The 27936-nt window shown below is 41.8% G+C and overlaps 1 protein-coding gene across 2 annotated transcripts; it reads right to left on the bottom strand.

Annotated features, from left to right (window-relative positions):
- Nucleotides 1–6672: 6672 nt before the first annotated feature.
- CD5L (CD5 molecule like) lies at nt 6673–26618 on the bottom strand. Of its 2 annotated transcripts, XM_057727191.1 has the most exons (7): nt 26506–26618; nt 23806–23832; nt 20019–20342; nt 11118–11438; nt 10105–10422; nt 8906–9226; nt 6673–7682 (listed from the first exon to the last, which is right to left on the bottom strand). In XM_057727191.1, the coding sequence occupies exons 1-7, from the start codon at nt 26531–26533 to the stop codon at nt 7633–7635; spliced, it is 1389 nt and encodes a 462-aa protein (XP_057583174.1). In that variant the 5' UTR covers nt 26534–26618; the 3' UTR covers nt 6673–7632. The 2 variants fall into 2 exon arrangements, with proteins under 2 accessions (XP_057583174.1, XP_057583177.1); XM_057727194.1 differs by lacking the exon at nt 23806–23832.
- Between the last annotated feature and the right edge of the window lie 1318 nt (nt 26619–27936).

The raw sequence follows: 27936 nt of genomic DNA on the forward strand, positions 1-27936 counted from the left end.
ATAGACCTAGATACTGTCATACAGAGTGAAGTAAGCCAGAAAGAGAAAAACAAATACCGTATGCTGACACATATATATGGAATCTGAAGAAATTGTACTGATGAACCCAGTGACAGGGCAAGAGTGGAGATACAGAAGTAGAGAATGGACTTGAGGACACGGGGCTTGGGTGGGGGCGAAGGGGAAGCTGGGATGAAGTGAGAGGGTAGCATAGACAAATTTACATTACCAACTGTAAAATAGATAGCTAGTAGGAAGTTGCTGTATAACAAAAGAAGATCAACTTGATAATGGGTGATGCCTTAGAGGGCCAGGACAGAAAGGGGGGGAGGGAGTTGCGGGAGGGAGAGGATATGGGGATATATGTATAAATACAGCTGATTCACTTTGGTGTGCCTCAAAAGCTGCTACAAGAGTGTAAAGCAAATATATTCCAATAAAGAGCTTTAAAAAAATATATATATATATGACAAGTGTAAAAATATTTTTGAAGATTAGAAATGTCACTGAAAAAATTACTGATTATTAAATGAAAATTAATGTTATAAAACAGTCTGTTATAACAGTATGTTATATTGTGTAATCCTGTCTTCTTATTGTGGTAAAATATACATAACATAAAATTTACCATTTCAGCCATTTTTAAGTACATGATTCAGTGGCATTAGGTACCTTCCCATTGTCCCATCTTTATATGTAACTATACATATTATATAGAGAGAAAAATGGAAGAGCATAGAATCATATTAAATCCTGGTTATGTAAGTAAAAAAAAAATTAAAAAAAAAAAAGGCGTGTTTCTTAATTGCCAGGAACCCACAATATAGCAGAGAAGAGAGACATATAAGCAAACAAAACACAGTGAAGTGTGATTAACATGATGACTTGAACAGTCACAGGTATAGAGATAACATAGTGGAGAGTCTAATTGAACTTATATCAGGAAAGGGGAGGGGTAAGGGAATTGAACAAACCTTTTTAGAGGGTGTGATGTGTGAGCTGAATTTCCAAAAATGAATAGTAGTTCAGCCAGCTTCTAGGTAGGCAAGAACATTCTAAGCATGCAAAACCATCAAGTCATGAGTAGTAAGGCATTTTTGCTGAGATATTTGTAGTTTGATTTTGTTGGAATAAAATATGAAGAAGTACTGACAGGAAATGAGGCTGAAGAGACACAAAGGATAAATCATGGAAGCCTTTAAATGCTGTCCTAAGAATTTGGGAATGTACTTTCCAGGAGGTGAGTTGGGCCGGGTGGGGCTATTACAGGCTGGAGAAATCATTCCTCATCTAAGGGTGCAGTTGTTACTCTGTTTCTCTTGGTCATTGCCAGGTTAAAATAACATGTTGCTAGATCACCTGATTGTCCAAGGAAACCAGAGTTTTGAAAATTTTTAACTGTTTGAGACTAATTTTAAAATCGTTTAAAAACAAAGCATTTCTGTAGAGCACCACAGCTTTGTAACCTCTGCTCTAGGTGATGGGGGTGATGATCAGGAGATAGACACTAAGAAACATATAGAAGGTGAATTAGGGAGAAGATAACCCCGACATGATGAAGCTCTGAAGCAGGAGTAGGAATGGAGAGAAGAGAACTTAGTTAAGGAAAGTTTGAGAGAACTTGGCGTCTGGCTGGGTGTGCAGGTAGAGAGAGACAATTTTTTGTTGTTGTTGTTCTTTTGGCTTAAGGTGGAATGATAAGGCCACCAACTAAGATAGTAATGGGGAAGTAAGAGAAAGTTCAGGGAATAAAGAGAAGATATTAAGTTTTAGATGTGCTGAGTTTGAACATTTTGAGGTTTAGAAAATTTACTCATTTTACTTATGAGGAATCTGCAACTCAGAGATGTTAAATAATTTTCAGAGTTTTACCTGTGATGAGAACTAAGGCTGATATGAGCCCGATGACTTTATCTTACATGTGCTCTCAAACACAATAGCCACTAACCACGAAGGTCTTTTGAGCACTTGAAATGTAGCTATTCCAAGCTGAGATGCACTGTAAGTGTAAATTACACACTGGGTTTTGGAAACTTAGTAAGAAAAAAACGAGAGATTGTAACGTACCTAGTTAATTTTTTATATTGATTAGCTGTTAAATGATAATATTTTGGGTGTATTGAGTTAAATAAAATATATTGTTAAAATTAACTCCACCTGTTTTTTTTTTTTGTTTGTTTGTTTGTTTTTACTTTTTTCTAATGTGGACACCAGGAAATTTTAAATTATATGTATATGGCTCATATTATATATCTGTTGGATAGAGCTGCCCTAGACCACAACCCTCAACAAGAAAGTGTATTCTAACTCTGCTCACAGCCAGTCTGTAGAGCACACCTGGACTTGGGCCATTAGGCACACCTATCCCATTATCATGTGTTAAGCCCCATGAGATGATGCCTTCACCTCAGAGTGGAAGAAAAGAAAACCAAGGAGAGGAGAACATGGGTTAGGGGAAGAGTATAAATATCATCTAGTTTCCCAAGCATCTCCGAAGAGCATTTTGAGTCTAGGTCTTGCATCAAGAGGAGATCAAGAGATTAGGACATTCTTACAACTTTCAGAGCATCTTCATGAATTCAAATCAAATTGTGGGCCAACGCTATTGACTGCTCAAGGTCTAGGTCATCTTCCCCTCAGAACAGATTACTAGGTGGTCCTGATGAAGAAATACTGAGGACCTAAGTGAATCCCATGAGGCAAGATTTGAGTGGGACGCCTGCGAAGCATCTCGCAATGCTGGGGAGCTGGGTGTCCACCTTGGGCTCTCTTTTCCTACTGGAGAAACCACAGTCCCAGGGAGACCCTCTCGGTGTGGCACAGTGGCAGCCTAGGGGAGGGGTGATGCAAAGTGAAACTGCTATTCTTAACCCTTCTAATGCAGTCCCTCTCAGTCTCTGTGGCCCAGGGGTTCTCTTTCAGCTTCACCGTCAGATTCTGGGATTTTTCACAATGATGTCTTATCTATGGATAGTTGCTAATTGGTCTTCTTATGAGGACTGCAGTCTGGAATGACCTATTTCACCATCTTGATGGTAGTACCTCAATTCATCAGTATTTTAATAAGGAGGGCATGAGCTATAAATGTCACCTGTGTAAACAGGTTGATTGGTCATCCATCCAACCAGAACCACACAAGGGTAATACATTGTAGTGGTACCTGTTGTAGACCTTAGTCCTCATCTTTTCAGATCCATAAACTTGATTTTATAAATGCAGTGAGAATTGATTCATTACTGATAAATGGGCTTATCTAACAAAACTTACACAGGACACGTAAATTATCACTTTATTAAGTTAAAACAGAAAAAAATTGGTTAGGGTTATTTTGGTTAGAAGTACAAAAACCAATGAGATAATTCAATAAAAATTTAATGTATATTATGTGTATGCTACAATATATGTTACATATTATGATATATAATAGACATATATTATAAACCTACAACAGCTTGTCACAGAACCCAAGCCCAGGAATGCAGCTGGATTCCAGGTAAAGATGAGAACCAGAAATTGAAAGTGCTGTTCAGGGGGCTTCTCCGTTGGTGCAGTGAGTAAGAATCCACCTGCCAATGCAGGAGACACGGGTTTGATTCCTGGTCTGGGAAGATCCCACATGCTGCAGAACCACTAAGTCTGTGGGCTGCAACTACTGAGCCTGCACTCTAGAGCCCGTGAGCCACAACTACTGAGCTCATGAGCTGCAACTACGGAAGCCCGCATGCCTAGAGCCCAGTCTTCACAAAGAGAAACCATCGCAATGAGAAGCCTGAGCACTGCAACAAAGAGTAACCCCTGCTTTCCACAACTGCAGAAAGCCCATTTGCAGCAACGAAGACCCAATGCAGCCGATAAATAAAAAGTAAAATAAATAAATGTTTTTTTTAAAAAATCTGCACACACATGTTCATAGCAGCTTTATTCATGGCTGTCAAAACTTGGAAGCACCAAGATGTCCTTCACTAGATAAATGGATACAAAAAAAAGGAGGGGGGGGCGCCCATCCAGACAGTGGAATGTTAGTGCTAAAAAGAAACAAGCTATCAAGTCATGAAAAGACATGGAGGAAACTTAAATACATGTTAGTAAGTGAAAGAAACCAATCTGAGAAGGCTATATACTGTACAATTCCAATGATATGACTTTCTGGAAAAGGTAAAACTATGGAGACAATAAAAGGATTAGTAGTTGCCAGGGGTTAGAGGGGTGTGAGGGATGAACAGGCAGAGCAACACAGAGGATTTTTAGGTAGTAACACTATTCTGTATGATACTCTAATGGTGAATACACATTTATAAATTTGTCCAAACCCACAGAACAACACCAAGCGTGAACCCTAACGTAAACTATGGAATTTGGGTGATGATATTTCAATGCGGAGTCATTGATTTTAACAAATATACAAGTCTATTGAGAATGTTGAGAATGGGGAAGTTATGCATGTGTGAGGGCAGGAGGTATATGGGAAATCTTTGTGCCTTCCACTTTGTTTTGTTGTGAACCTAAAATTCTTCTTAAAAAAATAATAAAGTCTTAATATACACACCAAAAAATGTTGGCAAGGAATTCTCCAGAAGCATCTTGCATAGTTTTCAGGAAAAAAAAGGGGGGAGAGGGGCCTCAGAAGACCATCCAAAATAAATATCCAAAATAAAATATGATTAATTTATAGTGAAAATAAAATGAGCGAGCCACATCCCACATTCCCTTATTAGCATGGAATATTAGATATCCAGAAGCTTTAAAGGAAGCCAAATGACCATCAGAAATGTTTTTGGTGAGATTTGAAGGAATGCAATTGATATTTTAAAATACTATTTATGACTATTTTAAACTAAACTAACTGCTATAAAAATCACCTCAACACCTAAGTGATTTAACACAAATAACGTTTATTTCTTATTCACAACACAGGCAGCAGAGTACGAGGCATTCAGAGACCAGCTCAGTCACTCAGAGATCCAGGCTCCTTCTGTCTTCTGGGTCTGCCCTCCCCTAGATCTTTGGGGTCTTCTCTAACAAGACAGCCGGTAAGGAGAGAAAGAGCATGGAGAAGGCATGCTATTGTAAACAGCCTAGATATGAAGCTACCATACGTTATTTCCACTGTGAGAATGGGACACATGGCCCCACCTAGATCAGTAGCTGGGAGCCCTAGTTACTGGAGAAGCCTAAAACCATCAGGCAGCAAGTCCAAATGGAGAATGACTGGGGCTAGTTTGCAGCTGTGGCCTCAGGCTAAACTTCCGGGGGTGGGTCCCCTCCACACGGGAGACTATGGAAGTGCTTGGCATTGGGCTCCAGCTCCACACACCTGGAGGCCCATTGCTGCCCAGGACTCCTGTAGGAATGTGTAGTGAGCGTGCACCTGCTGAGCAGTGCAGGGGTAGCTAGGGATCTGGAACTGGGCAAAGGTCAGGAGATGCCGATTGCAGGACAGGTACTTGGGGCATAAGGCGTATGCCAACTCCTAAAATACCTAATGGGTAATATTCTTATTGAACTAAGAGCTCCAGTTTGCTGTACTGCCTTGCTAGAGTGGGGCCAGGAGTCTGGCTGGGTTTTCTTCTACTAAGACAAACCTGGGATAGACTATTGGTACGTCCAGGAAGAAGAAGCAAACATGCATATTTGTAAGCACTGTCAATCATTGTCATTATGCTAACTTCTGCAGGCTCTGATATACTATTTCATACATGCCCACTTTGGAAATCAAGATTAACAGCCATATTCTTGGGCTGGGGACAGTTTTCTCCCGGACAGTGCTAACAGGCTGGTGTCAACTTTGTCTTTCAGCTTCTCTATTTCCTCTCTCTAAGTGACACATTCATATTAGACCTCTAACACCACCTATTAGACTTCTGTCATGTCTTGCTTTCTGTATTGGATCACCTGGCCTCCTCTAAGAGGTGTTACTTTTATCCCACTGGTTCTCAGGGGTCTAGGTTGGAATTTTACAAAAGAAAATTTTAATGTAGAAATTAAGGGAAAATCAAAGTTCCTTTGGTGAAATTTCAATCTCGTTCTGCTCTACTTAGGATAAAAGAGCTTTTCTTTTCTTTTCTTTTTTTCCATTTTTGATATTTATTTATTTGGTAGCGCCAGATCTTAGTTGCAGCAAGCAGATTCCTTAGTTCCGGCATGCTGACTCTTTGTTGTGGCATGCATATAGGATCTAGTTCCCCGACCAGGGATTGAACCTGGGCCCCCTGCATTGGGATTGCAGAGTCTTAACCACTGCACCACCAGGAAAGTCTCAAAAGAGCTTTTCAATGACCAATCAAGGCCGTCCAGTAGGCCTCTAAATTCTAGATACTATGCAGTTTAGGGAATATAACACTAGTCTGTAGGAAAAATCAGAAAGACCTGAGATCACTGATCAGATAAAGGCAAAACCTCTTTGAGTAGACAGGATAGATCTCAAAATGTGTGTTAAAGCATTTTCTTCTCTTCTATGGAGCTAGGTTTCTCTACCTATTTTCCCATTATAGGAAATAGACCAGGAGAAAGTTCTCCATCCAGAGGAGAAAGCTATATTACACATGTGATTGCATCTGCTGGCAGGTTCTCTTCTACCTAATCCTGCCTAAAAGATCATCCCTGTAAAGCTGACATACCTGCTTCCCTTGGGTAGAAAGAGTATATCACACAGAGAGGCAAATGTTGAGACTGTGCAATCTACTTTATTAGAAAGCATAAATGTAGGCATATTACAGGTACTCGACTCAGCCTCAGGGTCTAAAGCTGTCAATTTTTAGAATTGTCATGATTCTCTTCTTAGTATCACTCTGTCTTGCCTCAGATTTGCAGACCCTAAAGTCTGAGTTGACAAAATTAAAATGATATCATCTGGTTGGCATGAGGCACAGCTCTGGACCTCCCCAGACTCTTTCAGCATCTCTTCCTTTCCCTTCTCCTAGTGGCTGCTCCATGGCCAATACATTTTTCCTGGGATAATTTAAAATGCATTTGTGAGACTCTTCTTGTTCAATGTACACCATGTTGGCAAGTTGTATAGGTATGGTTAACAAAGATATTTTATTATGGGCATTCAGGGAATGTGATATTTTTTTTCCAAGTGTCGTGAAAAGGTCTGGGATTACAGGATACTGCTCTGCTCTTGAAAGAATGGTTTACTCTCATCAGAGAACAGGAGAATATTGAGATGTTAACTGTTGTGATCACCTGAAGTTTAAGAAAAAACATTCAAAAAGACTCTAAGCTTTCCCCCAAGTTTCATGTAATTGTTGACGCATATTCCCCTTCAAATGTTCCTTTTGTTGTCTCATTCCTTCCATGTTCTTTACAGACATAGATCTTGTCTTGGAAATGGCCTGTAGCGGTCAAAGTAACAGGCCTGGGGATCCCAGGCTGGTTGAGAAGACGTAGGAGAGGCCAGAACCAATGTCAAAGGGTCAGCAGTGAGGAGAGGGCAACTGGGAGCTCATCTTCCCCAGCAAGAGAGAACTCAACAACACCTATCTCCAGGCAACGATAGGGGTGCTTGGCCCAGAGAGCAAAGTGTAAGTAGAGTCTTCAGACTCCTGCTGAGGGACCGAGGGAGCGGTAGCTAAGCCTGCAGGCTCAATGCTCATGCCAGGCTGTTCAGGCCCAGGAGAAAGCAAAGGACATTCAGGGCCTGAGGGGGTCAGGGGAAACATGAAGAAGGCCAGACGACTGTTCTGTAAAGACAAGAAGACCATATAGTAAGGATGGAGACATGCCAAAAGGGGATTATTTCATTCCAGCTCAAAGACGCCAAGAAAGAAGATTGGGTCTCAGAATAGGAAAGAGACCCTCCCCGACCTGACACATACATGTCACACTGATGTGAACCACATCAGAATCGGGCAGTACTCCAAGCACTTACTCAACCAGCTCCCGTGTGAGTCACACACCGTACTCACGTATATTAACACTTCTCACCCTCACACAATCACAAAACTCTTCTAGAGGAATGGGACAAGCGTGTCCCTTTTTACTGATGAAAATATTGAGGTCTTAAGTAGTTAAGTGACTATCTAAGATTAACTAGCCTCAGAATGGCAGCAGCAAGGCTCAAACCCTAGTCTTCTGCCACTGAAGCTCTCCTTTTCTGGGCACTATGTGCTCTTTGTATCTTTGGTCAACTAGCAGCTTTTATGCAGTCCATAGCTGATTATTCAACCAGAGAGCCTGCACGCCAGCTTCCCACCCTGATTACAAAGCTGGGCTTCAGAGCTGTGACTGTCTTGAGTCAGTCATCCAAGGGCTATGCTTACACTTCCTGACACATCAGGACAGGATTTCTCCCTTCACTCCCCTGTAGAGGTCTACAGTTCAGGGCTGGTATCCTGGCTTCTCTAAAAAGACACTCTCATGGGTATTCTCAAGGAGCCCACTACCCCAGCCCCATTCCCAATCTTGAGCTTAAGATTAACTTAAAATCTGAGGAGTGCAATAGGTAGAAGGAGGTGGGACCATCTTCTATAGTTTAAACTTAGAGTTTGAGGACTGGGGTCACCTAAGGCAACTAATCCTGAGTTAAGAGACAAGACTGGTCATTTTAGTTCTGCTCTACCATTTGAAAATAATTTTTATGATTTTGGAAAGTTGCTTATTGACTGACTCTTGCTTTCTTCATGTTCAATATAAAGGTGTTAATTCAACAATTTTCAAAACAATTTTTGTTCTCACATTCAATAACTGTATGGTATGGGATTTTTTTACTATTATTAGTATTGTTATTCTATTCACTACTAGAATGTCTCAGTTAAGTTCCTTGAAGTACACATAAAGTAGGTGACTATTATGGGCAGCTGTACAGCCCTGGTAGAATAACACTTATCCTCAGAATTCACCCCCACCACCCCCTTCTTCACCTCCTTCAATGCCAGTCTCCATGCGTTCCATCTACAGGACTTACCTGAGCAGTTCACGGCCACATCTTCCTTGTGGTTGCAGTTGTGATGCCCCCAGAACCTGTGCTGACAGTGTTCGAGGGACTGCTCCTTCCCCGAGCAACGAACATCATCTAACCAGATGCGGCCAACTCCAGGGACAAATTTTTTCCGAGCTTTAGAGGACAGAAAGGTTGACTTCCCACAGCCCAGTTGCTTACACACCACTTGCTCCTCCTTTTTTCCCCAGCCATCATCACAGACAGAGCCCCATTCGCCCTTGTGCAGCACCTCCAGTCGCCCAGAGCAGAGGGTGTCTCCTTCTACCAGCCTCAAGTCAAAGGGATCTGCAGGGTCAGGGGATGGAGAGAGGCATGGAAAGAAGAAAAAATAACATCATCTGCATCCTCATTCAAATCCCATCAGCACTTTTGAAACTACCTGTGTTTCTACCAGTGATTATAGCCCTTGCTCTAGGTTCCAATTCATGTGGCCCAGATTTGTTTCCTTAAATAAGGTCTTTTCATTTTCATATCTATTTATAAAAGTCTAATATTTATGAATGACTTTCTAGTAGCTTTTTTTTTTTTAATTGGCTGTGTTGGGTCTTCATTGCTACAAGCAGGCCTTCTCTAGTTGTGGTGAGCAGGAGCTACTCTTTGTTGTGGTGCTTGGGCTTCTCATTATGGTGGCTTCTCTTGCTGCGGATCATAGACCCCAGGCACACAGGCTTCAGTAGTTGTGGCACACAGGCTCAGTAGTTGTGGCTCTCGGGCTCTAGAGTGTAGGCTCAGCAGTTGTGGTACATGGGCTTAGCTGCTTGTGGGCATGCGGGTTCTTCCTGGACCAGGGCTCGAACCCATGTCCCCTGCATCGACAGGTGGATTCCTAACCACTGTGCAACCAGGGAAGTCCCCTCTAATAGTTTTTTTTTTAATTAAAAACTTCAACAAGTAGATAAAATGGTGTGTCCTATTCCTATTATATAGAATTCAATATAATAATAGTTCATATTAATATATTGCTTAATATCATTTAAAGCATTTTCATATACAAAGGCAAGTATCATTATCTCCATTTTAAAAACAAGATAATTGATGAGCAGCACAATTAAATAGCTTTGGCATGGTTATTTGATGTGTGAGTAGTTCTCTGTAAACATTGAATAGAATTCCATTTAATCAAACTCATGAATGAACCTAGTTGCTAGACGTATAGGCATTACCTTCACATTCAACCCACATGTCGTCAGCATGGGTGCAGTTATTCTCCCCCCAGAGAGCAGAAGGGCAATCTTGAAGGCTTTCTTCTTCTCCTGAGCATGACACCTCGCTCAGCCAGATGAAATTCTTGCCCTGAGTGTCCCTGTTGCAGCATCTTTTGGTCAATATAGCCTTCCCACAACCCAGCTGCCGGCATACCACCTTCGCAGCTGAGAGATTCCAGCCTGCTTTGCACACAGTGCCCCATTGCCCTTGGTGCTTCACCTCCACTCGCCCCTTGCAGCGTCCAGGGCCACCAAACAGCCGCACAGTCTCTGGAACTGTGGGAAAAGAAACATGAAGCGTCTGCTCCCTGCAAGAACAGAGCCTTCCCTGGAAAGGGGGCTCCTAACCCTGACTGTTTCTAAGAAATAAGAATGAGACCTCAGCATCAGGGCACAAACATTTAGTGATTGTTTCTCTGATAGCAAACTGCGGGGTAACAAAGAGAAGACATGAACTAGTCCCTTATCCAAATCACAGTCTGATGGAGGAGGAGACTGACATAGAGAGAGAAATTATTAATACATAAAAAGCAACTCCATACAGCTGTTGTATGTTGGTTTCCTATGAGCATCTACTGTCTACCTAGCTAGATGCTGGACTCCTTGAGAACTGAAAAAGCATACACTATACTTTGGGAGCTCATTACTTCCCCATAACCCCACCCACACTCTAGTTACAAATGTTTAGTGGTTGTTGGATCTGTGCATGTTTCTGTGTGTGAAGAAGAGAAACAGGTTCTCATACAGATTGAAACTATGAGAAAATCATTAGTTCAACCAAGGAGGAATAACAATTCTAGGTGAGGATAATGTTTTTCTCCAGGGCCCACAACTGAGAAAGTGTGAGATGTGAAGGACAAGGAGTCAATTAGCCGTTAGTTCATGGTGGAGAATAAGCACAAAGAGGATGCAGAGTGGTCATGTGGGGTATGGGCAACTGGGAGACAGTCCTTGAGCCCTGCCATACTCACGCACACACATCACCCCTGCATCCTCCTTGTGGGGGCAATCAAAACCATCTTCCACTTGTTCACATTCAGTCAGTTCATTTTCCATCCCATTGCAGTTGACCCATTGGATGAGGACTTTTTGGTCTTCTGCCAATGGCTTATATAAATTACCACTGGGTGTCCCCACGGCTGCTCCACAGCCCAGCTCCCGGCACACCACATGTGCGCCTTTCTTGTCCCAGCCGTTATTACACACGGTGCCCCACTGGCCATTCCGTTCCACTTCCACCCGTCCTTCACAGTGATGTCGACCTCCCACCAGTCGCACTCTGGGTGGAGACTCTGCAAAGAAATGAGATATTAGCTGGAGATCTGGGAGGAGCCCAGAGAGTACTCAAGCATGGATGCCACCTTCTTGGAACTCTTCCACCACTTCCAGTGTGTGGAAAATTGAGGGATGAGAAAGGAGGGGTCAAAAGGGAAGAGGAGGAAGAGGAACTTCAGGACTTCATCTCTGAATTCTTTTTCTGCTATACTCCTAATTGTACCTACCAAGAAACTCCACTTCAAGACACCTAACTATGACTGCTGGCTTCTGAGTTTGAAGATTAAGAGAAAGAGATTGGTTGAACATCCAGCAGATTTTTTATAATCTCTTGTGGTCAGGATCAGAAGGACCTATAGAGATGATTAAGTCTACCTCACTGAGGGAGAGGAAGATGTCAGAGAAGTAAGACGTGGAGATCACCTTCCTCTCCACAAATACATTAAAAATACATTTACTTGTGGAAAAGCTCCTACAGAACACCTTCTTAATGTAGGCAGGGGCCTCAGACCTCCAAAAAGGCAAGAAAATCCCCACATAACTGGGTAGCACAAAAGAAAAAAGGGAAAAAATAGAGACAAAGGAATCCAGAGGAGATGTGCCCCTCTGGAAGGGAGCTGTGAAAGGGGAAAATCTTCCACACACTAGGAAGCCCCCTCACTGGAGGGAATGAATGGTGGGGGCTTCGGAGCCCCTGGAGGAGAGAGCAACAACAGGTGTGTGGAGGGCAGAGCAGAAAGATTCCCACATGGAGGATCCAGGAAACACTTCCCAGCCGGAGATGCTAATCTGCTCACCTGCGGCAGTGGGTGGGGGCTGGGCTCCGAGGCTTGAGCTTCAGAGAACAGACACCAGAGAGAGAACTGGGACTGGCTGCGTGAAAATAGCCTAGGGAGCAAATGTGCCACAGCTAGCTGGAAGGCAGTCTGGGGAAAAGCCTAGGCCTGACAGACAAGCAGGAGACCTTTGTTTTGGGGTGCTCAAGAGGAACTTGCTGCTCTGTGAACTCACAGGCTGCACAGCAGTGCCTGTGTGAGCACCACGGTGACCGGCAGTTGCTAAATTGAAACACAGAGCCTGCCATGGCAGCCACAAAGTGTCCTGTGTGTAAAGCAGTTCATTGGCCACACCCTCCCAGCAGTAGGTGCAGCCCACCAATGCCAAGGGTCCCGCGTTCAGAACCAACTTCTCTGGGAGGATGAATGGCACACCTCAGGCTCATGAAGATCTCTGCTGCTGCAAGTACTCCTGCAAATTTCAATTAGTCTGCCATATCCCTCTCTCCTGACCTGAAGTTGCAAGTGAGCCCCAATCACCCTCTTTCATCCCCTCTTGCCTGGGCAAGGACCCTGACTCCTGAGATCAGCCCACATGCAAAGAAGTGACCAAAACCAAAACTGATCCCTGGGGACTGTGGGACCAAAGAAGAGAAAGGGAAACAGCCACAGGAGGAGCAGATTTAATGCCCACAATAGGCTTGATAGACCCTGCATCTGTGGATCACCTGAATAGATGAGTGTTTCTACAATAGAGGCTGTAGACTTAGGGGGAAACTGTGGACTGTGGGGGCAGATACATGCAGGACTAACACCAGATCACAGTCTGAGCTCTCTACAGTCCTCCCCACAGCAGGTGCAGAGCCCTACCTAGGAGTATTGGAGGACTTCCTGGTATGTTTAACTTGTTCTTGGTTTTATGTATTTGTTAGTTTAAACTTTACTATATATATTTGTAAGTGGGTTTCTTTATTGGTTTGATTACTCCTTTCTTTGTTTTCTTTGTTCTCTCTCTTTGTCTTTTTTTTTCTCTTCTTCTTCTCTTTTATTTTCTTTTTGCAAGTGCAAGTGTGCACCTCTCCTTGTGTGATTTTGACTGTTTAGTGTTGCTTTTGCCACTTGTTTTGGGGATTTGTCTGTCCTTTCCCTTTCTTCCTTTTTTTTTTTTTCTTTTATTTCCTTCTATCTTCTTTTTCTTCATGCTGTGCAGCTTCCAGGGTCTTGGTGCCCTGGCTGGGGGTCAGACCTGGACCTCTGAGGCAGCAAAGCTGAGTCCAGGACATTGGACCACCAGAGAACTCCTGACCCCATGGAATTTAGTCAGCAAGTGCTCTTCCAGAGGTCTCATTCTCAACACCAAGATCCAACTCCAACCAAAGGCCAGCAAGCTCCAGTGCTGGATACCTCAAGCCAAACAAATAGCAAAACAGGAACATAACCCCACCCATTAGCAGACAGACTGCCTATAGTCATATTAAACTCACAGACACACCCAAACACACCAACAGACATGGCTTTGCACATCAGAAGGATAATATCCAACTCCACACAAAAACACAGGCACCCCCCACCAAGAAGCCTATACAACCCACTGGACCAACCTCCCCACTGGGATAGACAGCAGAGTTAATAAGAACTGTGACCCTGCTGCCTGAGGAAAGAAGACTCCAAACACAGTAAGTTAAATAAAATGAGAAAATGGAGAAAGATGCAGCTGATGAAGGAATAAGGTAAAAACCCACAAGACCAGGCAAATGAAGATGAGAGAGGCAGTCTACCTGAAAAGGAATTCAGAATAATGATAGCAAAGATGATCCAAGATTTCAGAAATAGTATTGAGGCACAGATGGAGCAAATGAAAGAAATGTTTAACAAGGAGCTAGAAGAACTAAAGAGCAAACAAACAGTGATGGACAACACAATAACTGAACTTAAAAATACTCTAGGGCTTCCTAGGTGGAGCAGTGGTTAAGAATCTGCCTGCCAATGCTGGGGACATAGGTTCAATCCTTGCTCCAGGAAGATCCCACATGCTGGGGAGCAAATAAGCCCATGGGCCACAACTATTGAGCCTGCGCTTTAGAGCCCATAAGTAACAACTATTGAGCCCATGTATCACAACTACTGAAGCCCAAGTGACTAGAGTCCATGCTCCACAACAAGAGAAGCCATGGCAATGAGGAGCCCGTGCACCACAACAAAGAGTAGCCCCCACTCACTGCAACTAGAGAAAGCCCATGTGCAGCAATGAAGACCCAACACAGCCAATAAATAAATAAATTTATTTAAAAAATACTCTAGAAGGAATGCAGAGCAGAATAACTGAGATAGAAGAACGGATAGGTAGAATGGAAGATAGAATGGTGGAAATAACTGACATGAAGCAGAATAAAGAAAAAAAGAATGAAAAGAATTGAGGACAGTCTCAGAGACCTTTGGGACAATATTAAACATACCTACATGTGAATTATAGGGGATCCAGAAGAAGAAGAGAAAATGAAAGGGTCTGAGAAAATATTGAAGAGCTTATAGTGGAAAACTTCCCTAACATGGGAAAAGAGATAGTCAATCAAGTCCAGGAAGCACAGAGAGTCCCATATAAGATAAACCCAAGGAGAAACACATGAAGACACATATTAATCAAACTATTAAAAATTAAATATAGGGCTTTCTAGGTGGTGCAGTGGTTGAGAATCCACCTGCCAATGCAGGGGACACAGGTTTGATCCCTGCTCTAGGAAGATACCACATGCTGCAGAGCAACTAAGCCCATGAGCCACAACTATTGAGCCCACGTGCTTCAACTACTGAAGCCCATGCACCTAGAGCTCGTGATCCGCAAAAAGAGAAGCCATGGCAATGAGGCGCCTGAGCACCACTACGAAGAGTAGCCCCCACTCACTGCAACTAAAGAAAGCCCACGCACAGCAAAAAAGACTCAATATAGCCAATAAAATAAATAAACAAATAAATAAGTAATAAATAAATTTATTTAAAAAATTCAATACAAAGAAAAAAATTTTAAAGACAGCAAAGGAAAAGAAATGAATAACATACAAGGGAACCCCCATAAGACTAAGCTGATCTATCAGCAGAAACTCTACAAGCCAGAAGGGAGTGGCAGGATATATTTAAAGTGATGAAAGGGAAAAACCTACAACCAAGATTACTCTACCCAGCAAGGATCTCATTCAGATTTGAAGGAGAAATTAAAAGCTTTACAGACAAGCAAAAACTAAGAGGATTCAGCACCACCAGACCAGCTTTATAACAAATGCTAAAGGAACTTCTCTAGGCAGAAAACACAAGAGAAGGAAAAGACTTACAAAAACAAACCCAAAACAATTAAGAAAATGGTAACAAGAACATACATATTGGACTTCCTAGGTGGCGCAGTGGTAAAGAATCTGCCTGCCAATGCAGGGGACACGGGTTCGAGCCCTGCCCTGGGAAGATTCCACATGCCACGGAGCAACTAAGCCCGTGTGCCACACACACACACACACACACAAAATAAAATAAATAAATAAATAAATGACAGCTGTTGTAACAATTATTAAAAAAAAAAAAAAAAAAAAAAAAGAACATACATATTGATAATTACCTTAAGTGTGAATGGATTAAATGCTCCAACCAAGAGACACAGACTGGCTGAATGGAAACAAAAGGAAGACCCATATATATGCTGTCTATAAGAGACATGCTTCAGAACTAGGGACACACACAGGCTGAGAGTGAGGGGATGGAAAAAAGATATTCCATGCAAATGGAAATCAAAAGAAAGCTGGGGTAGCAATACTCATATCAGACAAAATAGACTTTAAAATAAAGACTATTACAAGAGACAAGGAAGGACACTCTATAATGATCAAGGGATCAATCTAAGAAGAAGATATAACAATTGTAAATATCTATGCACCCAACATAGAAGCACCCCAATACATAAGGCAAATGCTAACAGCCATAAAAGGGGAAACTGACAGTAACACAATAATAGTAGGGGACTTTAACACCCCACTTCACCAATGTACAGATCTTCCAAACAGAAATTAAATAAACACAAGCTCTAAATGACACATTAGACCAGATGGACTTAATTGATATTTATAGGACTTTCCATCCAAAAACAACAGAATACACTTTCTTCTCAAGTGCACACAGAACATTCTCCAGGATAGATCACATCTTGGGTCACAAATAAGGCCTTAATAAATTTAAGAAAGTTAAAATCATATCAGGTATCTTTTCTGACCACAATGCTATGAGACTAGATATCAATTACAGGAAAAAAACTGCAAAAAAGACAAATGCATGGAGGCTAAACAACACTCTACTAAATAACCAAGAGATTACTGAAGAAATCAAAGAGGAAATTTAAAAATACCTAGAAACTAATAACAATGAAAATATGATGACCCAAAACCTATGGGATGCAGCAAAAGCAGTTCTAAGAGGGAAGTTCATTGCAATACAATACTACCTCAAGAAACAAGAAAATTCTTGAATAAACAATCTAACCCTACATCTAAAGCAATTAGAGAAAGAAGAGCAAAAAAAAAATCCCAAAGTTAGCAGAAGGAAAGAAATTATAAATATCAGATAAGAAATAAATGAAAAATAAATCAAGGACACAATAGCAAAGATCAATAAAATTAAAAGCTGGTTCTTCTAGAAGATAAACAAAATTGATACACCATTAGCCAGACTCATTGGGGAAAAAAGGGAAAGACTCAAATAAACAGAATTAAAAATGAAAGAGGAGAAATAACAACTGACACTGCAGAAATACAAAGGATCATGAAAGACTACTGCAAATAACTATTTGCCAATAAAATGGACAACTTGGAAGAAATGGACAAATTCTTAGAAAAGTACAATCCTCCAAGACTGAACCAGGAAGAAATAGAAGATATGAACAGACCAATCACAAGCACTGAAACTGAAACTGTGATTAAAAATCTTCCAACAAACAAAAGCCCAAGGTTAGATGGCTTTACAGGTGAATTCCACCAAACATTTAGAGAAGAGCTAACACCTATCCTTCTCAAACTCTTCCAACATATAGCAGAGGCAGGAACACTGCCAAACTCATTCTATGAGGCCACCATCACCCTGCTACCAAAAACAGACAAAGATGTCACAAAAAAAGAAAATTACAGGCCAATATCACTGATGAACATAGATGCAAAAATTCTCAACAAAATACTAGCAAACAGAATCCAACAGCACATTAAAAGGATCGTGCATTATGATCAAGTGGGGTTTACCCCAGGAATGCAGGAATTCTTCAATATACACAAATCAATCAATGTGAAACACCATATTAACAAATTGAAGGATAAAAATCATATGATCATCTCAATAGATGCAAAAAAAGCTTTTGACAAAATTCAATACCCATTTATGATAAAAACTCTCCAGAAAGTGAGCATAGAGGGAACCTACCTCAACATAATAAAGGTCACATATGATAAACCCACAACCAACATTGTCCTCAATGGAGAAAAACTGAGAGCATTTCCTCTAAGATTAAGAACAAGACAAGGGTGCCCACTCTCACCACTATAATTCAACATAGTTTTGGAAGTTTTAGCCACAGTAATCAGAGAAGATAAAGAAATAAAAGGAATCCAAATTGGAAAAGAAGTAGTAAAAATGTCACTGTTTGCTGATTACATGATACTATATGCATAAAACCCTAAAGATGCTGTGAGAAAACTACTAGATTTAATCACAGAATTTGGTAAAGTTTCAGGATACAAGATTAATGCACAGAAGTCTCTTGCATTCCTATACACCAGCAATGAAAAATTAGAGAAATTAAGGAAACACTCCCATTTACCATTGCAACAAAAAGAATAAAATACCTAGGGATAAACCTACCTAAGGAGGCAAAAGCCTTTTATGCAGAAAATTATAAGATACTGATGAAAGAAATCAAAGATGACACAAACAGAAAGTGAGGTATACCATGTTCTTGGTTTGGAAGAATCAACATTGTGAATATGACTATACTACCCAAAACAATCTACAGATTCAATGTAATCCCTATCAAATTACCAATGGCATTTTTCACAGAACTAGAACAAAAAATTTTACAATTTATATATTTTAGAAGACCTCAACAGACATTTCTCCAAAGAAGACACACAGATGGCCAAAAAACACATGAAAAGGTGCTCAACATCACTAATCATTAGAGAAATGCAAAGCAAAACTACAATGAGGTATCACCTCACACTGGTCAGAATGGCCATTATCAAAAAATTTAGGAACAATAAATCTCCACACCCTGGAGAGGGTGTGGAGAAAAGGGAACTCTCCTGCACTGTTGGTGGGAATGTAAATTGATACAGCCACTATGGAAAACAGATGGAGGTTCCTTAAAAAACTAAAAATAGAACTATCATATGACCCAGCAATCCCACTGCTGGGCATATACCTGGAGAAAACCATAATTGAAAAAGATACATGTACCAAAATGTTCACTGCAGCATTATTTACAATAGCCAGGACATGGAAGCTACCTAAATGTCCATCAACAGATGAATGGATAAAGAAGATGTGGCACATATATAAATGGAATATTACCCAGCAATAAAAAGGAGTGAAACTGAGTTATTTGTAGTGAGGTGGATGAACATAGAGTCTATCATACAGAATGAAGTAAGTCAGAAAGAGAAGAACAAATACCATATACTAACACATATATATATAGAATCTAAAAAAAGGTATTGATGAACCCAGTGGTAGGGGAAGAATAAAGATGCAGATGTAGAGAACAGACTTGAGGACATGGGGAGGTGGGGAAGGAGAAGCTGGAACAAAGTGAAAGAGTAGTATTGACATTTATATACTACCGAATGTAAAATAGATAGCTAGTGGGAAAAAACTGCCTAACACAGGGAGATCAACTCAATGATTGCTCATGACCTAGAGGGGTGGGATAGGGAGTGTGGGAGGGATGTTCAGGAGGGAGCCTCAAGAGGGAGGGGATATGGGGATGTACGTATACATACAGCTGATTCACTTTGTTGTACAGCAGAAACTGGCACAACAGTGTAAAGCTATTATACTCCAATAAAGATCGGGAGTGAAAAAAAGTCTACCCCACTATTTCACTGATGAAGAAAATGATCCTCATGAAATTCAAGGTCATATGGTCACACTGTCAAATAGCGGAAGCCCTGGCTCAGATGAGTCTAGAGATGTATCTTTTTGTGTTCTTCCTTCCTCATATCTCTGTCTTCTCCCATGGCAGTTAGATTGAGGCAAGGTGTCTAGACATAATTTGGGCTGAACAACCTGACTGTCTCTCCCAATATCAATAATCCGCCCCCACCCATCCTTACTACAACAACAATTATACACACACACACACACAGAGTTTTGTGTGTTGGTTTCCTATGAGCATCTACTGTCTACCTAGCTAGATGCTGGACTCCTTGAGAACTGAAAAAGCATACATTATACTATTACACTTTGTGAGCTCATTTCTTCCCCATAACTCCACCTGTGCTCTAGATACAAATGTTTAGTGGTTGTTGGATCTGTGCATGTTTCTGTGTGTGAAGAAGAGAAACAGGTTCTCATACAGATCGAAACTATGAGAAAATCATTAGTTCAACCAAGGAGGAATAACAATTCTAGGTGAGGATAATGTTTGTCTCCAGGGCCCACAACTGAGAAAGTGTGAGATGTGAAGGACAAGGAGTCAATTAGCCATTAGTTCATGGTGGAGAATAAGCACAAAGAGGACGTAGAGTGGTCATGTGGGGTATGGGCAGCTGGGAGACAGTCCTTGAGCCCTGCCATACTCACTCTCACACATCGCCCCTGCATCCTCCTTGTGGGTGCAATCAAAAACATCTTCCACTTGTTCACATTCAGTCAGTTCATTTTCCATCCCACTGCAGTTGACCCATTGGATGAGGACTTTTTGGTCTTCTTCTGCCAATGGCTTATATAAATTACCACTGGGTGTCTTCAAGGCTGCTCCACAGCCCAGCTCCCGGCACACCACATCCACGTCATTCATGTCCCAGCCGTCATCACACACGGTGCCCCACTGGCCATTCCGTTCCACTTCCACCCGTCCTTCACAGCGATGTGGACCTCTCACCAGTCGCACTCTGGCTGAGGACTCTGCAAAGAAATGAGATATTAGCTGGAGATCTGGGAGGAGCCCAGAGAGTACTCAAGCATGGATGCCACCTTCTTGGAACTCTTCCACCACTTCCAGTGTGTGGAAAATTGAGGGATGAGAAAGGAGGGGTCAAAAGGGAAGAGGAGGAAGAGGAACTTCAGGACTCCATCTCTGAGTTCTTTTTCTGCTATACTCCTAATTGTACCCTACCAAGAAACTCCACTTCAAGACACCTAGCTATGACTGCTGGCTTCTGAGTTTGAAGATTAAGAGAAAGAGGTTGAGGGACTTCCTAGGTGGCACAATGGTTAAGAATCCACCTGCCAATGCAGGGGACACAGGTTCGAGCCCTGCTCCAGGAAGATCCCACATGCCACAGAGCAACTAAGCCCATGTGCCACAACTATTGAACCTGTGCTCTAGAGCCTGTGAGCCACAACTATTGAGCCCATGTGCTGCAATTATTGAAGCCCATGCACCTAGAGCCCGTACTCCACAACAAGAGAAGTCACCACAATGAGGAGCCTGTGCACCACAATGAATAATAGCCCCCGCTCATGGCAACTAGAGAAAGTCCGTGTGCAGCAATGAAGACCCAATGCAGCCAATAAATAAATAAATAAATAAATTTATTTTTAAAAAAGAGAGAAAGAGGTTGGTTGAACAACCAGCAGATTTTTTATAATCTCTGGTGGTCAGGATCAGAAGGATCTATAGAGATCATCAAGTCTACCCCACTATTTCACTGATGAAGAAAATGATCCTCGTGAAATTCAAGGTCATATGGTCACACTGTCAAATAGTGGAAGCCCCAGGTCAGAACATGAATGTAGAGATGATATCTGTTTGTGTTCTTTCTTCCTCATGAATCTGTCTCCCCTCTTGGCAGCTAGATTGAGGCATGGTGTCTAGACATAATTTGGGCTGAGCAACCTGAGTCTCTCCCAATATCAATGATCCACCCCCACCCATCCTTGCTACTCCCTATGACATTTTTCCATGTCCAAGAATCTAACTCAGAAGAAGTACAGAGGGACTTCCCTGGTGGTGCAGTGGTTAGGAATCTGCCTGCCAATGCAAGGGACATGAGTTCGAGCCCTGGTCCAGGAAGATCCCACATGCCATCCCACAACTACTGAAGCTCAAGTGCCTGGAGCCCGTGCTCCACAAGAGAAGCCACCACAATGAGAAGACCACATACTGTAATGAAGAGTTGCCCCTGCTCATTGCAGCTAGAGAAAGCCCATGCACAGCAACAAAGACCCAACACAGCCAAAAATAAATAAATAAATAACATAATAAATCTTAAAAAAGAAGAAGAACTACAGAGAGCACTGGGCAAAAGAAGAGTCACAGCCTCAGAGTCTCAGGGCCCCAAAACTAAGCCTAGAGGATTCTAGGGGTTGGGAGTAGGAGATAGGCTTCACAGAACCTCCAGATAAGTTCTGAGGAATCCAGGACTTGTTTCTGCCTCTGGAATACAACTGTGGAGGTGGAAAAGACTAATAGAAATTCTTTCCCTTCTACTAAGACTTAGACATGAGCAGAGAGGGTTGTCTAGGGAGACCAGGGAAGAGCCCATCAGGCAACCAACTTCTGGATACTATATTCCAGATATAATTTTATGAACTCGGAGAATAGTGATAAACAAGATAGTTAGTACTGCTGCCCTCAAAGAGGCTTGAGGCAATCCCACCAAGTCCTCTCAGCCCAGAGTGATACAGCAATAAAGAAAATCTAAATTTGCCATGCCTCCATGGAGAGGTCTGTTGCACCTGGAGGGGCAACATTTGGACTGGTGGTCTGTGATCTGTTAGAATAGGAACAGTATAACATGTGATCACATGAGCCACATGGAATGACCCAGATCCCTGCATGAATGGAATACAACTTCTCAGGACCAGATTTTCCACTGCCTACCTTGTCTCATCTCAGCACAAATTCCCTAGAACTTGGCATCAACCCCAGAAGAATATGTTAGGTGAAAAAAGTCTGACTCGGCTGATTTTAAACTGCATTGGGAAGTTTATGTTTGGTTTGTTCATTTGTTTTTGTTTCCTTTTCTTCCATAATTTTTGAGGGAAGCAATATGAAGAATGGAGGTTAGAGATAGAAATTAAGATAAAACTATAAAAAACTAAGAAAAGTTTCCATTTTTGCACACAGAAGTTTAAGGCATATATATCTAAGTACAAATATAATTCAAGAAGAGTCATCTAGAAATAACTTTTTGGTCATTGTAACTAAGATTAGAATTTGAATAGGCATTATTGTGTACTCCAGGAAATATTAGCTATCAGGATTATGGATACTTTATTTCATTTTATTTAATTTTATCATTAAAATTCTGGTTTTAAATAGGTTCATTTTCCATGGAGTAGAGGACTAGAACACCTCCTAAGAAAGAAGAAATATGTTTTTAAAGAGAGAGAGAGAGAAACAGAGAGTAAGTATGAAAGAAGTCCAGCATGAGGGGAGAGAAGGGCTGAGAAGAGATTTGAAAACTGGAGAGAAGAACAGAGGGTCTCGTCAGGGCAGTGTGTCTTAGGCAGTGTTTTAGCCTGCTTTATTATCTGGGGGCTTAAGAGAGGGACCCAGGGATGGAGTAGCAGTATCCTGGGACGTGGGAAGACTGTAAAGAGAGCAGGTGTCTCTAGGCACTTGCAGTAAAGGATAGCCCTGGAGACCAGAGAAGAAAGACCAAGTAATCTGAGTGTTGGAGTGAGACCCAGAAGCAGCACTCCTTTAAAGAATCCTTTAAATTGCATCCAGCAGAGTGTAACAAACTCTGCTCCACATTCACAGCAGAGTTTGTAGCTGCCCCTCTCTGGTAACACCTCTACTATCAAGAGAAAGAATAGGCTGAAGGGATAATGTCAAAGAAACTCATAATCCACACCCAATCCCCTTGATTTTGGGCCATCAGAGCCTTCCCCTCCCACAGACTAATTCTCTCTTTGCAGCCCCATTCTCTCCTCGGTTAAGCCCTTTGTGTTCTGCCCAAAGGCTCCTCACAGAGGTGGCCAGTGGGGGCTGAAATCCAGCCTGCACTCTGCTGGGGAAGCCATGTGCTGCACAGAAGCTGATGCATGTCTAGTTCAATGGCACCATTAAAGCTGACAGAGGGACCTGGAAGTGGTAGAATTCAGCAGGGCAAAGGAAGTTTATTTCCCAGGGGATGAGATGTCTTCTGAGTCTGTAACAAATTCATCTGCTACTTAGAAGTGGCCAAGAGTCTTGGGTCACAGACGCCAAGTTGAGAGGAATCCCCTTGCAAGATAAACCACCAAATTTTCTTTTTATGTGGAAATCTACCCACACAAGACTGAGTGGGTGGGTTGGGAAACCAGAGAGGAAATCTACTGTTTTGAACCAGAGCCTCTCTCTATGGCTCAGAGAAGTTTCAAAATTTCCACTCCCCAGAGCTTAAAGTCCTCCCTCTTAGGACCCCAAAAATCTTACCTAGGAGGGCAGGTCCAGTGCAAAAGGCTGAGGGATAAAGAGAGAAGTGAATGAGATCATGTAGTCAATTTCCAAGGTGTTCAAAAACACAATTCTCTAGAAAGCCTTTGCTAAACTCTGTGGGAAAGTTAGAGTGGTAGATACGTAGCCTCCAAAGTTAGTCCTCGTTGGGACCTTCTCTTCCTGGAATGACAAGTCTCAAAGGACACATGGACACTTACTAGGAACCATAAAACCAATTCTACCATGGCCAACTGACCCATCATGTTCCCTTTACATCTGATGTTGGCTCTACACCAGGCATGGATAGATTTGGTTTTCTATTCTAGCCAATTAGATTGATTGATGATTACCCTGTAAAGTAGAAGTGTGGAAATGCAGCATCTGGGCTCAAAAGGAAAGCATTCTGGAGGCTTGTGGGAAGATGCACTGGTTGGGGAAGATAAAGATGTCATGGGAGGGACTTCCCCAACGGGGCAGTGGTTGAGAGTCCTCCTGCCAATGCAGGGAACAGGGATGCGATCCCTAGGCAGGGAAGATCCCACATACTGTGGAGTAGCTGGGCCTATGCACCACAACTACTGAGCCTGTACTCTAGAGCCTGCGAGCCACAACTGCTGAGCCTGAGTGCCACAACTACTGAAGCCCATGTGCCTAGAGCCCGTGTTCCACAAGAGAAGCCACCACAATGAGAAGCCAGCACACTGCAACGAAGAGTAGCTCCCATTTGCCACAACCAGAGAAAGCCTGCCCAGAGCAATGAAGACCCAACACAGCCAAAAGTAAATAAAATAAACAAATAAATGTCTTAAAAAAAAAAAAAGATGTCATGGGAGGCAGCACAGAGCATAGGGGGAAATGGCAGGATTTGTCTGTGTTCACTGACACTGCATTTAAACCAGGGTCAGCAAAGGGCCAGATTGTGGCTAAATACTTTAGGCTTTGTGGGCCATATAGTCTCTGTTATAACTACTCAACTCTGCCATTATAGCATGACAGCAGCCATCTATATATATATACATATATAAATGAATGAGTGTTCTAATAAACCTTTACTTATGGACAATGAAATTTCTATTTTATGTCATTTTCATGAGTCACAAAGTATTAGTCTCCCTTTGATTTTTTTTCCCACCATTTAAAAATATAAAATCCATTCTTAGTTTGTGGGCTGTAGTTTGGTGAACCCTGATTAACAGGTCAGAAAGCAGTTCTACGTTGAGTTCCAAATTTCCAGGTTCAAGCACCGCTACATCTTTGAACCATCAGTTTCTTCCTACAGGGCTCTGTGTGATCAGACCCTTCTATTCATTTCGCTCCCTCCTAATGCTGTAAGGAGAGTCTTGAGCCCTGTGAATGTCAGTGGTCTCTGAGACCAAGGCATTTTGAACGTCTGAACTCATCCTCTACCCCCCTATCCTGCCGACCCCATCTTAGAGGATCTTTCTGAAGGAGATAATACCTTTGAACTTCAAGCCTAGAGCTTTCTAGGTGAATCCATGTGTTTCATTGGCTTATCCTGGAATATTTTCTTCCAAATATTGGCTTTCCAATTAATTTCATAATAACCCCATGTCCTTAGTTTTTAGGATAGGGCCACTCCCAGACTCAGTGAGAGCCTGTCTGCAATTGTCTACACCTCAAGGTTATATTATATAAACACTCTACATGTCTAATAAAGAACACAAAACATGTGTACATGCAAAGGAAACTGAATGTGATGAACCTGATATGTAGGTGTGAAAGTGACATAGCCCACAAGTGACATGAAAACTTTAGCAGAGTCAATAACTATGGGTATCACAGATCAGAAAAGCTTCATGAAGGAGGTGCGACTGAAGGTAAGGCTGAGAGATTCAACAGTACCTTCATAACAGGTGGGACTAGCTGTTAGGTGATAGAAGGGGTGTATAGATGTTTAAGAATGTGGCCAGCACCCTGCATAGGACACACAAGTGCCCAACTGAGAGACTGGTGTGGGCTTCGGTGATGTACTGGATCATCCAGATAATTAAAACGGATGTTATTGATTAGGGAAGGGAACTAGCAGTCACCGTTATCTTATGAAAAGGCTCCTAACAAACCTCTCAGGAACATAACATTATCTTTATTTCATAGATGAGAATGAGATTTCAGAGAGATACAGTAATTTTAAAATTCAGACAGCTAAGAAATCAAAGAGCAAGGATTGAAACTCAAATCTCTTTGATTCCAAAATCCCCATTTACTCTAAATTAATCTAAGCAATAAGAAACTGGGAAAAACTAGGGAAGCACCATATGAAACACATTTGAAAGGAAACTGTACCATATGATAAATGAAAGGTGCTTGTCCTGCAATTCTAATTCCTTTTCTTGCTCTGCCTGCTGCTAACCATGGTCCACTTATTTGTCTTTTTATAAATAGTGCATTTAGGAAAATGTATGAGATAAGGCAATGGGATAAATTATCACAAATTTTTTAGTGCAAATATAGGGAGAAAGAACATTTTCTGGTAATCAACGTGGATTATATATTAGTTATAGATTAAGTGGCTTTGGGAATTTAGAATAATTGTCAGATATAGAGAAAGGAGGAGAGCAAGGAGGAGTCTTTCCTTGAATGAACCTAGATCTGCAGCAGATGGACAAGGAGAGGATTCCCCCAATCAAAGTTCCAGAGTACTCTGAAGCCTAGACCAAAAGAAGCAGAAATACTCACCAAGGATCAAGAAGAATAGCAGAGCCATGACCTAGGCAGCTGAAGAGGGTGAGCTGAAATGTAAGGCTGGGAGAAGGCCCCAGAACAGCAATATTCAGCTTTGTCTGCAAGTGTGCTGAGAGGAGGGAAGGAGGCAGGTCCTGTCTGCAGCAGAGGCTTTATCAGATGACCAGAAACCAATGGGCTCAGGGGGCAGAACTGATAGAGCTGGACTTGCTGAATTCAGCATGTCCCCAGAGGAAGGGAGGTGGCCAGAATTGGCAGAAAGATGCTGGAATACAAAAGAAAACAAACAAAAAATCCCAAGCTGCTATGATTTGGTTCTGCTGTAATCCCAGCTCCATCAATCTCTGCTTCAGTCCATTCACTATGTAAACAGGGGAAACAATTCCCATAAGGAAAGGCAAGAATCAGGAATGGGGCCATTTCACATTAGAAGATCAAGCAATGTTGACCCTCATGTATGGGTTGTGGGGGGCAATAGGCCATTTACAATTCTTTCCTTCCAGGTGAAAATGTAGAAGCCAGAGGTCAGTGAACAACTCCAGAGTTGCCCTTGGAGGCAGCATAATCCAGAGTCAAGGTGTCAATCTCTGCAAAGAGGTCTGGATTTATTTCCTTCAAGCCAGCCTGTCCAGTGCAAAGCAGAGGGTCTAAGACATGGATCTGCTCTTCTATGCTTGTCCTGGTTTATGCCCATCTTTGGAAGTTGAATGGAAACAGGTCCTTGTGGTAATGAAAGCAAGTCTTTCTTAGGTCTAAAATATGATGGACAGGGATTGAGTAGCAAGGCCCTCAGTATTCCCAGGTCCCCCTGCCTTGCTATTAAGTATAGCTTTGTAACACATATATGTGGAATCTAGAAAAATGGTACAGATCAACTGGTTTGCAAGGCAGAAATAGAGACACAGATGTAGAGAAACATATGGACACCAATTAGGGCAAGTTGGGGGGGTGGGTTTAGGGTGGGATGAACTGGAGATTGGGATTGCCATATATACATTACTAATAAGAAAAAAATCAAATTGTACACTTTAAATATATGCAGTTTATTGTATGTCAATTATATCTCAATAAAAGTCCTTTAGAAAAAAAAGTATAGCTTTGTTTCAAGAGCTATTCAGCTCTAGACTACTCAGAACTCAACTACATACACTAACATTACTCCCAACTGTTTCAAGCAGGGTAATTTTTGCTTCTCTAATGAAACATCTTAGCTTCTTTGTAATGTTCAGACCACTCCACACAAAGATTAGTTCATTATAGGTATTTATTTTTAATCCTGTTTTTCTTCGTATAGTTTACAAAAATTATTATATTCAATAAAAAGTTTTTAGCTGCCATGTGTGTTAGGTGATTGTGATGGGTCAAGGGAGTATTGATGAATAAGGGAGAGTTTGGTGCTCAAAAATGATATGGTCAAATTGTACA

Source organism: Hippopotamus amphibius, chromosome 1, assembly GCF_030028045.1.
Source record: "Hippopotamus amphibius kiboko isolate mHipAmp2 chromosome 1, mHipAmp2.hap2, whole genome shotgun sequence".
NCBI classification, from domain to species: domain Eukaryota; kingdom Metazoa; phylum Chordata; class Mammalia; order Artiodactyla; family Hippopotamidae; genus Hippopotamus; species Hippopotamus amphibius.

Excerpts from the sequence above, each read along its gene's own strand:
- CD5L (XM_057727191.1), bottom strand. The coding sequence starts at position 26,533 with ATGGCTCTGCTATTCTTCTTGATCCTTG. Across the intron at positions 11,439-20,018 it reads TGCAGGGGCGATGTGTGAGA|AGTCTCCACCCAGAGTGCGA; the intron begins GTGAGTATGGCA and ends ATTTCTTTGCAG. Across the intron at positions 9,227-10,104 it reads CATGTGGGTTGAATGTGAAG|ATCCCTTTGACTTGAGGCTG; the intron begins GTAATGCCTATA and ends CTGACCCTGCAG.